The sequence below is a fragment of the Patagioenas fasciata genome, chromosome 16, assembly GCF_037038585.1.
Source record: "Patagioenas fasciata isolate bPatFas1 chromosome 16, bPatFas1.hap1, whole genome shotgun sequence".
NCBI lineage: Eukaryota > Metazoa > Chordata > Aves > Columbiformes > Columbidae > Patagioenas > Patagioenas fasciata.
In genome coordinates, this window is record NC_092535.1 from 7,289,250 (window position 1) to 7,304,374 (window position 15,125).

Sequence of the window (15,125 nt, forward strand, 5' to 3'; positions counted from 1 at the left end):
ACAGAAAATGACCTATTTAATGCAACTTAAGCCTGTGCTTGGCAGCCCAGAGAGAGGGTGGGGAAGGGAGAGGCAGTGAGGACATAAAATCTGAAGGAAATTGAATGTAAAATGTTTTCTTAGTGAATCTGAGCCAGATCTCGTGGTGCTTGTATATCTCAAATCTCCCAGGTTTTTTTTTCAGGAATAAAACCTGTGTGAATGAGTCCACCTACTCATTTGGAACCCAGTTCTTTGACTGGCAGGAAGGGGAATGCCACATCATTTTGCTCTCTTTTGATAAGCTCCAGGAAATGTACTTCTGATACTTTTAATTTAGCTTGTTTTGCTACAGGGTATCCTCCAGACATGCATCGATAATGATCTTTCCATCTTCTGTCTGCCAGAGCATTTGTTCCCAGCAGATCTCAGCTTTCAATCGCCTTTAACGTTAGCAGGGATTTGGGTGGTTTTGCTATTGATTGCAGCTGGGATCAATACCAAGGTTCTTGCCAGGACTCTGGGTGAGTTGCACAGGAGTCAAGGAGCAGACAGCTGTGCAGAAGCCATCTGAAGTCTTTCTAGGAGCCAGATGTGCTGATTTCTCTGAAAGCAGAGTTTTGGAGTATGTGGACTGTGAAGGACTTCATAAATTATCTCACTTTTGAGTTTTTTCCAGGACACATCCTATTACAATGGGGAATCCTGAGACAGGAAACAGAGATGGCTTCTTCCATACGCTTTTTAACCTTCAGTTGGGCAATGAACAAATTTTTAAGTATCAGACGATGAGATAAGAGGCCTGCGTACCACATGCCATCTGAACTTCCAGAATCTGTCTTGTCTGGCTTGGATCACTGATTACACCCCCTTGAACTGTCCTAAATAGCCAAGACAACAAAACAGACCAGGTTAACGCTTTTAAATAGCACCAAACCGCAGTCACACGGCATGTTGCAGTTTGAAATCCCATCTGGACTTCATTCCTTGTCTAAAATCATTGCATTAAAGATGTCGGTGAAGGATTCCAGCCTGTTGTGGTGCGTGGGGCTGCTTGGGCTGTTGGTGTGACCCTGCGTCAAGGACCTGGTTGTCATCTCTTGTTCCCTAAGAAATGAGCGGCTGATGCCGGTTGTGTAGCGGGGGACAGGTGCTCACATCCATGGGAGTGATGTCAGATCTGGCACCCATCTATCAGCCTATCTCGTGTCCTCAGAAGCGGGGCCAAGGATCAGATAATGGAGAACAAGCTGCTTTCCTTTTCCCCTGGCTGTGGATGAAAGCGAGCTGACGGAGGGCAGGGAAGGCAGCATGCACGGCTGGTGCCTGCGTTGTCTTTATCCTGTGGGTAAATAGACAAAATCCCTCTCCCACACTGCTCTCAAGCAGTTATTTCCAGTCCTTGGGTGTTCAGTTGTCAAATAACTCTTTGGGTTGGTGTTCAGGGGCTCTATTTCCACTCAGCATGTCTGACTGTCAAAGCTGCATTGTGTGTTCCAAGGACCTGACATCATTTTTGCATCCTTATGAGTGAATTTGGGTTGTTTAACCTCAGCCGTGTGTATTGAGCCCTTGCTTCCAGCTGTGCTGAAACCTTCCAGCAATTTTCTGCCTTAACCTCTTTGGGATGCTTGGCCACAGCCCTTGGCCACAGTTTGGTCCTGGCATCTGCATCCCTGGGAGCAGAGCAGCTAACCCAAAGAGGATGGACAAACCAAGGGCAGGGAGACTTTTCTCAAACCCGTATTGTTCTGACTTCCAAAAGTTTCTTTGCACTGAAGTTTCTCATGTGCTTTTTGGACCCTCAATGTAAAACTCAGCTCGAGAGCAAGGTATTGGAAAGCTGGTGTGACTCAGGTGCTTGGCAGTAGCTTGTAAAGCTGTCACAACATGTGTGCGTTTCTGGCACCTTTTATCTTTGCATCCCTGAGGTGTTTGATTTTTATCTGCATCTTTTCCCACACATTTTCTTCATTTCTCCCCACCTCTTTGTCTTTTCTCTCCATCCTTTACTTGCACAAACTGTTCTTCCCAGGAAGGGACCTTTGCTGGCAGTGCCAGGGGCTTCCTGATGCACCATCTACACAGTTTTCTCCAACAAATGGGGGCAGCAGATTGGGCTTTGCTGCTGGGAAAATGCTCAACTGTCCTCTCACCTGCTGTCTGGTGGCAGATCATTTCTGAGGAGCGCAGTCACCACAAAAAAAGAGCTTGTAAAACAGAAAATGCAAATCCAACTGATGTGTTGAATTTGACCCAATGTTCTAAGGTCTGGCTGCTTGCAGAGGGAATAGCAGTTTTTTCTCCAACATGAGAAAGAACAAATCTTTGCAGTACATGGTCACAGCTCTCCTCTCCTTTTAGGAATTTTAAGAATAAGTGTAACTAGTGAAATCCTTGCTCTGGGCTATTGAACCATAAGCTCCACCAGCTCTGAGCATCAGTGGGATCCCACAGCCAAAGACTCGCAGGAGTGTGGTTGGGCAGCCACCATGAATAGTCAAATGTTGTATATTAAAGTGCTATTTATAACTCGATGTTGGACTTGGCAGTGGTGGCAGCAGCGGTTTCTGGAGCGTTCGGCTGTGTGGTTACTGGTGTCACAGTGGTTTAATAACCAAGGCTGAGCTGTTTCTGGTCGTTGGCATAGGCCATTGTTTGCGTGCACAGTCACGGCAACTGCACATACAAGTCAGAGATTGCTTGCCAATGCGGTTTTGTCCATTGATTTTGTATTAAAATCTAGCACGAGGTTGTCTAGATCGAAAGAGGCTGTCTCTGAATAGCCTCAGGTGTCAGATCTGTGTTTGTTTATTTTTCAATTGCACATATTTGTACACAAAGTGATTAGAACACAACGTTACCATTTTAAAACTCCCCTGTGAATGGGGATTTTGAAGTGTGTTGGTGCTCTCAAACTCCCTCTGCTCAAACGTTGTTGAACACAAACAGGCACCTTCATGAACCCTTGTGGTTGTACATGAGTGGCAACAATGATTTAATTCCTCCCTTCCCTCCCTTCCCCTCCTCCCTTTCCTGGCCAAAATTGTAACTTTGAGATGAAAACCACTGTGACAAAAGTAAAGAAAAGTCTTTGAACACTGTACATATTGGAAGCATTTGTCACCTCTGGGCAAGAAACCTTCTCATTGACCTAGCTGGTGTGAGTACCCAAACTTTGATCTGTTAACCCCTTTGAATCTTAAGCTCTGCAAAACACAGGTTCAGAGTTGTTTTTAGTGGGCATCCAGGAACACAAATGCCACAAGTCTCACACATGCTGAATTCACTGGTTGTGTTTTTCTTTCTTGATTTGAACAGGCTGCTGAACAATAATCAGATAAAACAAATTGTGAGAAGATCCTTTGAAGACCTGGAGAACCTCAAATACCTGTGAGTTGGTAGCTCGGTGGTTTCTTAAACTCTTTGACCTTGACTTCTAGTGCTTCCCAGTCAAGAATGTGTTTTCTCTGCTCGGAATTTCTGGATGTCAATGTCAAAGCTATAAAACATTGCCCTTGAATCCAATCAGAAAGCTCTGGTTTGTATTGAGGTCCACAGGTGTTTCCTGTGTCTCTTTAAAGCGCAGCTGCTGATCAGTTATCCTAACGTGTTTTTCTTTCTCTCCTTTTCAAAGCTACCTTTATAAAAATGAAATTCAGAGCATCCAGCAACATGCCTTCGACGGGCTCCATTCTCTGGAACAGCTGTAAGTACAAATGAGCTTTGTTTGCTGCTGAATGTGACGTGTGTAAGAGCTGATTTATTGGCTCCTCTGCCCCAAGTGCTGTGTTTCCAGTAGTGGAGAGCACCAGACATTTAGCAAGGAGTAGGATGAGGCTTCTACTGTTTTATCATCCAGCTTTGCAAGAATACGCTGGCGTCATTTGAAACCAGCTGGTCCCAGTACTGATTTTGGTCAGTTAATACTGAAATATCTTCCTACTGATGTCCCATTGCAGTGATGCTCCCGCAGTCCTTATTTGCTCCCTTTCTGTGCATGGTAAATCTGTGCTATTTAGCCAGTCAAATAGGTTTTGTTTTTTGACTCCTAATGCTCTGAGTTCAGGGTGAGATGGGAAGACTGAGGTCTAGCTCTTCTGAAGTGTCTTGCTAAACTGAGATTGGATTTTTCATCTCAGAGGTGGTGATATTTTATATACATGTTTGTAAATATATGTATGCATGTGGAAAGAGTGTGAGTGTGGATATTTGAAGGATAGGAATTATTTGCATAATTGGAGAACAGGCACCAAAGGAGAAACCATTCCAATTAATGGATTGTCCCCAGTGGCAGCATTTATAGGGCTGGAATATAACTAAAAATGTTGGTATAGGAGGGATGGGATCCAGCTTGTTCTCCAGGCTGACAACAGGAGGAGGCAGAAGTTTCAGGCAAGCTTAATAACAGGTGTGCTGCCAGCCTTGTGTACAGTGTGGCTTTTATCGACCAACTCAGCAAGGGTACCTGGCAGAACACATCGGAAGCAGATACCAGCTCAGCTACGCTTAGAGAGGAGAGGATGCTGGCTGCAGTGATATTTTAACAGTAAGCGTTCCAGACTTGATGTCACGAATAAAAGAAAAAGAAAAAAAAACGAACACAACAAAGCCACAAAACCAACAAACAACCCTCTGAAAGGCCCATCTGTTTTCAATCTCAGGTAGGCATGGTTCCAAAAGAATTAGCTCTGCTCAAATCCTACCCCATTTCCCTGTTACCCCACAAGCCAGTTTTTCAAGAAAAAGTAGAACCTGGTTGATGGACAGTATCAGATGCATTCCTCAAGGTCCAAAGCAATGACAGCAGACATTCGAGACTTATTAAAGCACATACATGTCTCCCTGCTGTTGCCCTGCACTGCAGAATCTGAGTCACGGTCTCTATGGTTTGTGCTCGGATAGTGGACAATTTATCACTAATCCTTCCATTACAAATCAAACAGCCATGTGGCAGCTTAGGCAATTATTTCTCGATGCAGTCAGCTACAATAGCAGAATGAGTATTTGTGGATTTGTGATTAATCGCTGTCTGCTGTGAAATTCATGCCTGTGTATAATAAGGGGAAAGACTTTAGACAACTTTGAAACTGTACTGAAATTCATCTAGTGGTCAATAACATGTTAGTTATGTCACTGAATATCACAGGTATCATGGGGTGTTGTTCTGCAGACCCCAGGTTTCCTTTGCTGGTGGCTGGGGTGACCTGCGGCAGTGCCAAAGATCTTCCAGCCTCTGGAATTGAGATTTTAGTGGAACCAAAACCATCAATCTGTATGAGCAAGAGCTGGGCTGTTCACGTAGATGTGCCACTTAGACCCAAATGTTCCAGCTGACGGCACCGTCTCTGTCTTTGGAGGCCTGTGCCTTCCCTCTGCAGAAACAGAACAGCCCAATGGCAGCTGTTTCCAGATGTTTGTGTTCTTGCTGAGTGGATGATGTGCTGGGAGCCCCTTTTAGAATCGCACACAAGTGCAGGCTGGAAGAGACCTTTGGGTGCCTCCAGTCCCACCTTCAGCAATAAGCAGGACCAATTTTAAAGCTTTATCAGGTTGTTCAAGGCATTTTTATACAAATTCATTCTCAGCAAGCTCATGATCCCATTCAGAAATATTGCAATAATTAGGCTGGGAACAAGTGCTGTAAGAGGAAAGCTATTTCTTCACTCTCAACCAGCCAAGGATGTGTTGGGCAGTGCCGATGGTTGTGGTCCTGGGCCTCAGGGAAGAGCAGACCTGTCCTTCTCTCAGTGTGTGTTTAGTTTATTAAGAGCAGGGCTAAATAGTTGACAGAATAGGGAAAAGCCAGAGTTGGCTGCTGTGTTTGCACATGGGAAGTGAAGACATCAAAGTGGGTGCTGCTTTCTCTGCATCTGCCCTGAGATGTGTGGTGACCAAGTGCTGGGTGTTGGTGGATTGATCTGAAAAGATCTTCTCTTCTTTAAATGGCAGATCTGTAACCGTGTCCTTTGTGATTTTCTGCATGACAGGTACCTGCATTTCAACCACCTGGAGAGCCTGGAGCCAGAGACTTTCAGTGACCTGCCTAAACTTGAAAGGCTGTGAGTAAAGATGGGACCTTTCTTGTGAGGAGAAGGGTGAAAAAAAACCCCATCTTTTGTGCAACTTTTTTGATGTGATCTCCAAAATGGAGGTAAATGCAGAAACAAACTTCCTTGAAGAAGGAGATTTTAATTCGTGAAGTAGAAGAGTTACTGAGAACAAAAAGGGAATTTCCTGTGTTGTGTTATGTTCACATTTGTACCCAAGTAGGGGTAAATCTGCAGAAATCCCAGTGGTTGGCCAAGCCAACTGACGTTTTACTCTGACCGTAAGGTCAACATTAGTCACTGTTGGGCAGTGTGTATCATAAAAAAAAAAAAAGGGTGGAAAAGGAATAAAGTCAGAAGAAAGTCTAACAAGAAAAACATGCATCCTTCTTGAAAGCAGTTAGGAAATGAATTCCTGTGTCTCCTGCTCCCCAGGTTTGCTTTTAGTAGTGATGCAGCAACTAGGACAGAAGTTCCCACGGTGGTTCCCACTCGGTCCTGAAACCACCAGACCCTTCTGTGCTGCATGGAATTGTGCCTTATGTCCATACATGCTAGGAAAAGAAAAACATGGGATCCAAACACCCTGAGGAAAACTCAGACCTGGATCTGTATGCTCTGGCTGATCTCAGCCTCTGTATTTGATCCAACAAAAATTCTGGATTTAAATTTTAGAGGGAGGTTTTTCAGCATCCAGCTAGGCTGAACTCATGCAGACATTTGCGTGCAAGCTGTACTGCTTTTGTATTTCTTTTGTTCCTCCATCTACTAAAATTGCTTCCTATCTTTTGTCTATGAGTTTTAGATGTCACCAACATAATTAAATTTCCCCCTCCATTATTGGAATGGAAAGTTAATTATTCCATCTTAGTCCCCACTGAATTTTAGCACTATCAGGGTTTCTTTCCAAGAACTGGGGAGTTTTACCTGTGTGCTAAGAATCTGGAAGTGAGATTTGACCAGAGGCTGTTGTTGTCTGAATTAGATTTACTCATGGATTTGGGTTAATAACTATGTTGCAGTTGTCCAGCATCTTCTGCTGGAGCCTTACTGCAATGGAAAACTGCTGTGTTTCTGCAGGGGGACAAGAAACGGTCCCTTCTGTGCCTGGGTCAGCTCCAGGGTGGGTCCAGTCTGTGGGGATTTTGTGCCCTTTCTCCTCCCTTTGCAGAGCATGAAGCAGATTAACTTTAAGGTTCCAGTTTAAACCTGTTACATCACATCTTGAGTCACCGTTTCCAGTCCACACCCGCTCTCCGCTTTGGTGCATTGTATTGCACTCACAATGAATGAAATCCCTATAGCTCAGGGAAATAAACACTGTAAATGTTTAAGTTTCATTTTAATGAGCAGCCCTTGTATTTAAACTGAGTTTTGACCTGGGATGTTGTCGTCCTTGTAGTGCAAATAACTGAAAAATGTTTTGGCATCTGTTCTCCCATGGCAGATTCTTGCACAACAACAAGATTTCCAGGATTCATCCAGGGACATTCTCTCAACTGGAATCCCTCAAACGGCTGTAAGTAAAAAAAACACATTGCCTGCAAAGAGCAATTGTTTGTCTTTGATCTGATGGCCAGGACCTGAGGAAAAATGTGCCCGGTTGGCAAAACTTTTTGTTGCACTTCTAAGACCACCACTAAGTTTATAAAATAGTTTTGATTGGACATGAGAGCTGATTTAACCACTTAGTAGTTTCTTAATAATCTGTTTACAGCTCAATAATGCCACAGGAATGAACATTCCTGGAAAGTCCTTACAACCATCTGAACCTATAGAACATCCTTTGAAAATGGAGGAAGTGCAGGTTACAGATATGACATTGGTCATGTGTTCTTATCTGTATCTAACATGGAAGGGAAAATCATAGTCATAAAAGGAAAGGCTTTTTTTCTAGCAATTGCAAATACTCAAGGAGTGCCAGGGTGCATGGTTCTCCTCTCATGCAGGAATGCCCTGGTGTGTTATTTCTACATAACCTGCTGCCTCTCAAGCTTACTTGTTGCTTGCTTAAATGTCCAAGAGCTTTGCTTTGTTTGTCTTTTGTGAGCTCTGGAAATAAGTTCTATGATGTGTTTTGAGGACAAAAAGCAAAAACTAAAGAATTTTGTTTTTCTGCCATGATTTTAAACCAGAAGAAAACAATGTGTTTCTCCCTGCAGCCCTCTGTGATTTCTGCCAGCAGGTAAAATGCTTCACTTCTGTTTAACAGAGAATAACTTGTGAAATGTTGTCTGTATGTGTCAGAGGAAAAGGTTTGGTATCTGTAAAATACTCTATTATGGCCTTGTGTAAAATATCACGTTCTCAAATATTTGTCCCTGAAAATGTTAGACTTTTCTTCCTTTTTTTATTTTTTTCAATGGCCCAGCCCCACCTCCTGTCAAACCATCAGTGGGGAAGGAGGCAGAAGCTGAATCCCCCTGTGGTCTGTATTTATCCTGATGTGTAGAACAAGAACTGCACATAGGAGTGAGGTCAGGGGAGGGAAAAACATGGGTGTGCTGGGAGGTCACCGGGGCTTCGTTCAGCATGGTCCAGGTGTACGATGCAGGAATAAAAGTTCTTCCAGTTGTGCAGAAATGCTGCAACCTCAGGCAGCCGCTCACAGGAGATTGATCTGACGCACAGAGCTTTTTGAGCTAGGAGCAAAAGAGCGTGGAAAGCTCTAACAGGGGTGGTGTTATCTGCTGCTCTTACAGATTTCAGTAAAGGTTGAAATCTCCAATATTTCAGTGTTTCTCTTTGCCTCAAGCCAAAAATGCATAATCTGTTTTAACAGAGTAATTTTTATTTGAAACTGGAATGGCTGATGAGTAATGTTAGTTTTTCAATGAAATCCTTGTGACTTGGTTAAGCATCCCATTTAAACATTGTGGGAATGAAATATCTCTAATATTCATTTGGGGTATGATCAAACGCGGGGAAGAACAGCCGAGTGATCTTTCACTCCAGGGTGCAGTTCCTGTGTCTTGAGTAAGGCAGTGGTGTTCGGGACCTGGGAAATGAGCAGCTTTTTCCTCGCTTTTGCAGACGGCTGGACTCCAACGCTTTGCTTTGCGACTGTGACTTGATGTGGCTGGCGGAGCTGCTGAAGAAATACGCGGAGCAGGGCAGCATCCAAACCGCCGCCACCTGTGAGGCCCCGCGGGACTTGCACGGCCGCTCCATCGTCACCCTGACCGCCCAGGACTTCAACTGTGGTGAGCGAGCTCAAACCCCTCCGTCCACCACCCCCAGCCCATGGAGTTGGGTTTTGGTTTAGGAATCACTTCCTCCGCCCTTTTTCCTCCCTCTTCCCCATCCTGGCATCCCACTTTCTCCCTCCTTTTGCTGCTGAAATGGGAAAGTCCCAGTGGAGTAACATGGGTGATCAGGATAAAGCAGAGGAAGCAGACAGCAGCTCTGTTTTGGCTGCCAAGTGTCTTGTTGGTTTTTAGATAGAGTAGGGCCAGTGAAAGACTTACTGAGGCTGATGGTTAAACCAGCAACCAGAAGAAACGTCCCACATTGGTCTGAACAGAGGGGTAGAGCTGTGATGGCTGGAAAAACAAATGAAAACCAAAGCAAAACTCTTAATAGATACATTGCTGAATGTTTTGTTTGACTGCGCTAATGTGCTGGGTTTGTTAAGCTGCTGTTCCTTAAATTTAAATAATTTCTCACTAAAAACTGCTATTTTGAAATGAAAGGTTATGTTCTGAAAAATTCCAAAGTTCAATATGTCCTGCAGAGAAAGACAAAACTCTAACTTTTAAATGCGGGATGGTACAAGCATCGTCTGTGGTTCCCTGATCCTTCAGTACTGGTAGATTCAGTCAGAGATGTTCCCACTCACCCAAGCTGTTAGCATCCCTCCTGGATATGCCAGTCCAGCTGTGTGCAGCCGTGCTGTGAGCCAGATGTGTGACATCAGCTGGATTTTGGAGAACTGTCCCATGAATTCTGCTGTTTTTCCTCTTTTTTTTTTTTTTTTTTTAAATCTTGACCATTTCACAGCTCAATTTAATGCACAGCTATGCAAAGAGTTGAACTGGCACAGAGTCTGTAATCTCGAGGGACAGGGAGAATAGGAAGGGTGTAGAGAAAGCAGCTGGGAACACATGGGGTGGGACCCACTGCAAGTGGATGTGCTGTTCAGTGAGCTTGGGCTCCAGGCACACACCCAGTGCCACGGTACAGCCGTTAATGTAAATTTGTTCTGGTTTAGGCATGGGCACACAGTGGGACGTCTGTCAAATTAGCCTGAGCACCTGGTGGGAAGACTTTGCTGGCATTAGGTTTTTATGCTGGTGTTGTGCCAGCTGGGGAAGACAAATGATGCATAATTCAGCGTAAAGCTCTAATGGTGCAGGCAGCTGATATCTGAGTCAGTCCGAAACCTGCTGGCATCAAGTTAACCCACCACTTTTTAGCAGATGTGAGCAAATCTGCACTGGATCAGTGTTTTGTACCATGGGGCTGTGGTGGGTTTAGTCCCACACGAGTGTTGCCATTGGGGACACAATGCAAAGCCATTCGCTTGTGGTCTAAGGAGCAGGGGCATAGAGCTTCCACTGGAGAAGGTGACAGATTCTTACTTAATCTTATGAATAATTCAGCTGGTTTTACTGGATTACTGGTGAGCGTACAGATTATTGGATGGGTAAGTATTCTGCTGAATCAAGGTCAAGCACTCCAAACCACACACATAAATTCCTTAATATTTTAGTACATCCTTTAGATGTTTAACTTGCTTCGTGCTTGAGTACATCTTGAAGTGAAGCACATAGTGAAAAACTTGGTTGAACAGGGGTCAGCTGGTAAATTAGGGGCATAATGGATGAAATCCAGTCGAAAAGGTGTGGTTTGCAGGGAGCTGGCATGATGTTCGAATGGAGCTGAGAGCAGCAGACTGCCGGGGCAGAAAAACAGCCCAAGTGAGGATGCTACCGACTTCTTCTGTTATTCTAGGGAAACTAGGAGGGGCAGCTACAGTGAATCAGTGTTCAGCCAGCTCTGGAGCTGATTTACTGCCCAACTTACTGGCAATAAGAACAAGCACTTCGATTCTCCAGGGCTTTTATCAGGCTCAGGTGAACGGTGCTGTCCCCTCCCCAATATCAGTAATTTTATCGATGTTGGTGGGAAGTTTTGGGGTGGCTCTGAGTGATGTTGTACCCAGGGCTCTGCTGGTACCTGCTCCCTGGGAGCTGCAGGATGGCTTGTAGGTGGTTTTGTGCTGCTCTAAACTGGAATGTGTTAAAACTGTCTTTTGCAGAGAGGCCTCGCATAACCTCAGAACCCCATGATGTCGACGTCCTCTTGGGAAACACAGTTTATTTCACCTGCAGGGCAGAAGGCAACCCAAAGCCTGCGATCATTTGGCTGCACAACAAGTAAGTCACACAAAAATGGGCCCTGGAGTAGCAAAGTTTTCCAAGCACCAAGCTCTTCAGTGTAGTTTTGTAATTACAAAAGCTGTTTCACGCAACATAAAATATAAAAGAAAAAGGTATTCCATTGGTTGTATTTATTATACCTTACTTTTAATAGTGTTCTCTGGCGACCACATAACCCATGTGTTTCCATCTGCATTTGAAATGTTTCATCTGCATTTGTGATGAATTCCAAGAGCTTATAACTTTTCCATAAACATACTCTACAGGCTGAAAGCTGTTGTCTTTTGATCAGAAAATAAAATTAGTATGTCATGTTGCTCTCAGCCATCATGTTTGCCATTTTATTAACTGCTGAAATGCTTCTAGCTTCTAATTTTTTCTCGCTGAAGGCCTAGCGTGCTGGGAAAATGGCTTTTTTTTTTCAAAGGGAAAAATCATGGGGCTCCACTGACAGACCTTGCAAAGCAGCGTGTAGATTGTCATTTTGTACAGCAACACTGAAAACATATGCAGCTGTGCCAGATGCCAAAGCATTTCTGGGAAATGCTACACAATAAAATATTCTGTGCTCAGGCAGTTGCCCACTGCGGAACTGCAGTTACTTTGCTGCTTTACGAGCATCTTGTCTGTGGAAGCCTGGATAGGGCTCGGTTATTAACAAAAATGATCAATGTGTGCTTCTCCAGCAAACTCCCCACCAGGCAGAGTTTCAGCACAGAGCAAAAGTTTATGGCTGAGTTAAGTCCCCTGGAAGGAAGGTTTCGTTAGGGAAATGCTGGCAGGCTCCCAAAGACAGCATTGTCAGAGCAGTAACGATAATAAATGTTACGCAAACGAGATATGACTAGAGTGGGGAGACATCAGGGGAATTAAATAAATGCCCAGCAAGCATATTAGTTTGCAGAGTGGATTCAGCCTTTGTCCTAGGGGGGGAGAGGTCCCTTCTCCCTTTTCAATCATCTGCAGCCATCCAAGATTCCTTCGTGCTGGGACAAATGGAACGCAGCAGTGGGACCTTCTGCTGCGGGCTGGGATCCAGGAGTCGCAGGTCACTGTAGAAAGGAGGGAGATATTTCACAGCTCTTGAGTTGGGTTGGAGTCCAAGTTGTGTTGGGGTCCCACAGTGACTTACTCAGAGATTTTTTTTTCCCCCCTGCAAAGAGGCCTAGAAATGGCTGCACACAATAACGATATTAATTAACTGTTATATTTGCGCTTAGTAAATAATGAGAACAAGCTTTCTGGGCCTGGATGTCATGACAATGGCAACGATGCTCTTGCATGGGAACAGTGTGCTCTGCTGATGGGCTGTAAATGTATGTAATCAGTGGTGAGAGACAAAGTAGCTCACCCAGGGAGTGAATCAGAGCTGGAGTTCAGGGCTGTAAATCATAACTCATGCTATAAATTTCATAAAGTCTCAGCATAGCTCCAAGGAACACCGATTTACTGCAACACATGCAAAGCCCCACTGCTCCCAGCAGCTCGGGGAAGACCACCCATCTTTACTCCTTTCAGATTTTGCCTGTTTTGCATCTGTTTTTCAGTAACAAGATCGACATGAAAGGCGACAACCGCCTGAACCTGTTGCAGGATGGTACCTTGATGATCCAGAATACCAAGGAGTCAGACAAAGGCGTCTACCAGTGCATGGCCAAGAACGTCGCCGGGGAGGTCAAGACACAAGAAGTCGTCCTGCGCTATTTTGACACTCCATGTAATTGAGCCTTGTGCACCACTTGAAGGCCAAGCTCAGATTTGGGCTGGGACTAGAGCTAAGTCAGAGTCAGTCTCAGCTTTTTATGTGCCAAGATGTTCTTAGTGTGCTGCAGAAGAGTGGCTACAGCATAACATGGTCTGAGCTTTACGGGGGTTCCTTCATGGGAGTGGGAGACTGAGGGTTCAGAGATCGGAGTTAATTTGTGCCTGGAGAGGGAGTTTGGGGCTAATTCTGCAGCACAGAGATAGCGGGGTGAAGGGGACACAGGAGTGGGGATGCTCCAGCCCGAGGTGACTGGGATGCAGAGTTGGTGGGAAGAAGCAGTGCTGGGAAAATTGCTCACATGGAGGATTTGATGCTCAGGGAAGAGCCAGGTGGCTTCATGAGATGTCCGGGCACTTCCTGCCCGTAACAGAGCAGGCACCAGGGTTTCTGCTTTCTAATGCACTTGTTTCCTTGCAGCCAAGCCCACTTTTGTGATCCAGCCGCAGAACACCGAAGTGCTGATGGGGGAAAGCGTCACCTTGGAGTGCGGGGTCTCTGGGCACCCCCACCCTCGCATCAGCTGGACCCTTGGCACGGGCTCTCCTTTACCGCAGGATTCCCGTTTCACTATCACCAGCTCTGGAGGACTCTTCATTCGGAACGTCACCTTCTCGGACCAGGGCCAGTACAACTGCAATGCCAGCAACACCGAGGGATCCATCCAGGCAACTGCGAGGGTCATAGTGCAAGGTGAGGAGTCCCAGGCTGATGACATTTCTGGGATAAATTGCTCAGTTGGGGGGGGTGTATTTAAGCCCCATGACTGGTTCTGCTTCTGTGAACTGAGAATTAACCCAAGTTTGCTGCCTGAGTTTTTCCTGCTGCTTGGTCACTGCTTTCCATTCCAGATTCTCCCAGGTTTCTCCTCATCCCCACTGATCAGACAGTAACTGAGGGACAAAGTGTGGACTTTCCCTGCTCTGCCGAGGGTCACCCTCCACCTGTGATCACCTGGACGAGGGCAGGTACAGCCTCACTCGACGCGGGGCTTTATTTTCCTTCCGTGCTCCCGTCTGCGGGGTGTGGATTAGAACAGCCCAGCTGCTGGTTGACACAGGACAGATGATCAGCACACACCTGGTCACACTGGGAGGTACATCAAGGATCACCAAGGACGATGTAAAGCAGTGAGGGAGGAGCCTCTTAGATCTCTGACACGCTAAGTCATCGTGTCAGAAGGAAGGAGTGTGCTGTTTTTTATCGAAAAAACCTCAAACATCCTTCTGTGATGGCTTCCTACCTCCTTTGAGAAAGCAGGTCTGGCCACTCCGAATCAGGGGGTAGCACCAGCTACCAGCTCTCCATCATTATAATCGATTTGCTCCTCTTGGGGAGCACATTGCAGGAGAGCACTGGTCACCACTGACACCTCTGGGGTTTCTTTTCACTTTGGAAAAACTGCTTGAGACCAACAGGTGCTGGTGAACTTTTAAAGGCTCAGATGATGGTTAGTGCTGGCTCCACTGAACTGATCCCTTCCAACGCTTTCTGGGACAGAAGCCAACAATGCCTGGCCCAGAGGCCCTCCAACTTTTCCTTATGCTTCACAACCCATAATTAATGGTTTAGCACTGTGGAGAATTCATGGCTATTGTTTCCCAGCTTCCACAGCTGACGTGGAGTTAAAAAGGACCAGCTAAAATTCTCCTCCAGCAGCATGTTCTCCATCTCCTTTAACCTGTTTTCCTCCACTGCCCAGATTTCAGAGGATATTTCTTAGAGATGTGGAAAGGAGGACAGTGACAAGAAGTAAAATTAATATAATAACTGCTGTGTAACCAGGTTAACTTGGTCACCCGGAGATCCAGAGATCAGCCAGGCTTCGCAGTGCTGTCACAGAAGGGATGCTAAGAGCAAGACAAGAGAAGTGATGGACCATTGCTCATTCTCAAAGCCACTTTTAGCAGTGTGGGGAAGATTCAGATTCCTTTTGTTACTTGGGATGAATAA

General features: G+C 45.4%; 1 protein-coding gene across 3 annotated transcripts in view; it reads left to right on the forward strand.

The window, feature by feature from the left end:
• LOC136108292 (peroxidasin homolog) overlaps positions 1 to 15,125 on the forward strand; it is a 42,138-nt gene that overhangs the window by 12,973 nt on the left and 14,040 nt on the right. For 2 of the 3 annotated variants that reach the window (XM_065849955.2, XM_071815768.1), the window contains exons 3-11: positions 3,301 to 3,372; positions 3,617 to 3,688; positions 5,970 to 6,041; positions 7,477 to 7,548; positions 9,063 to 9,232; positions 11,290 to 11,407; positions 12,958 to 13,127; positions 13,593 to 13,865; positions 14,024 to 14,140. In XM_065849955.2, coding sequence (XP_065706027.1) covers positions 3,301 to 3,372; positions 3,617 to 3,688; positions 5,970 to 6,041; positions 7,477 to 7,548; positions 9,063 to 9,232; positions 11,290 to 11,407; positions 12,958 to 13,127; positions 13,593 to 13,865; positions 14,024 to 14,140 — 1,136 coding nt within the window. Of the gene's footprint in view, positions 1 to 3,300; positions 3,373 to 3,616; positions 3,689 to 5,969; positions 6,042 to 6,114; positions 6,134 to 7,476; positions 7,549 to 9,062; positions 9,233 to 11,289; positions 11,408 to 12,957; positions 13,128 to 13,592; positions 13,866 to 14,023; positions 14,141 to 15,125 lie in introns of those variants that run through there. The other variant, XM_071815769.1, reaches the window with a different exon arrangement.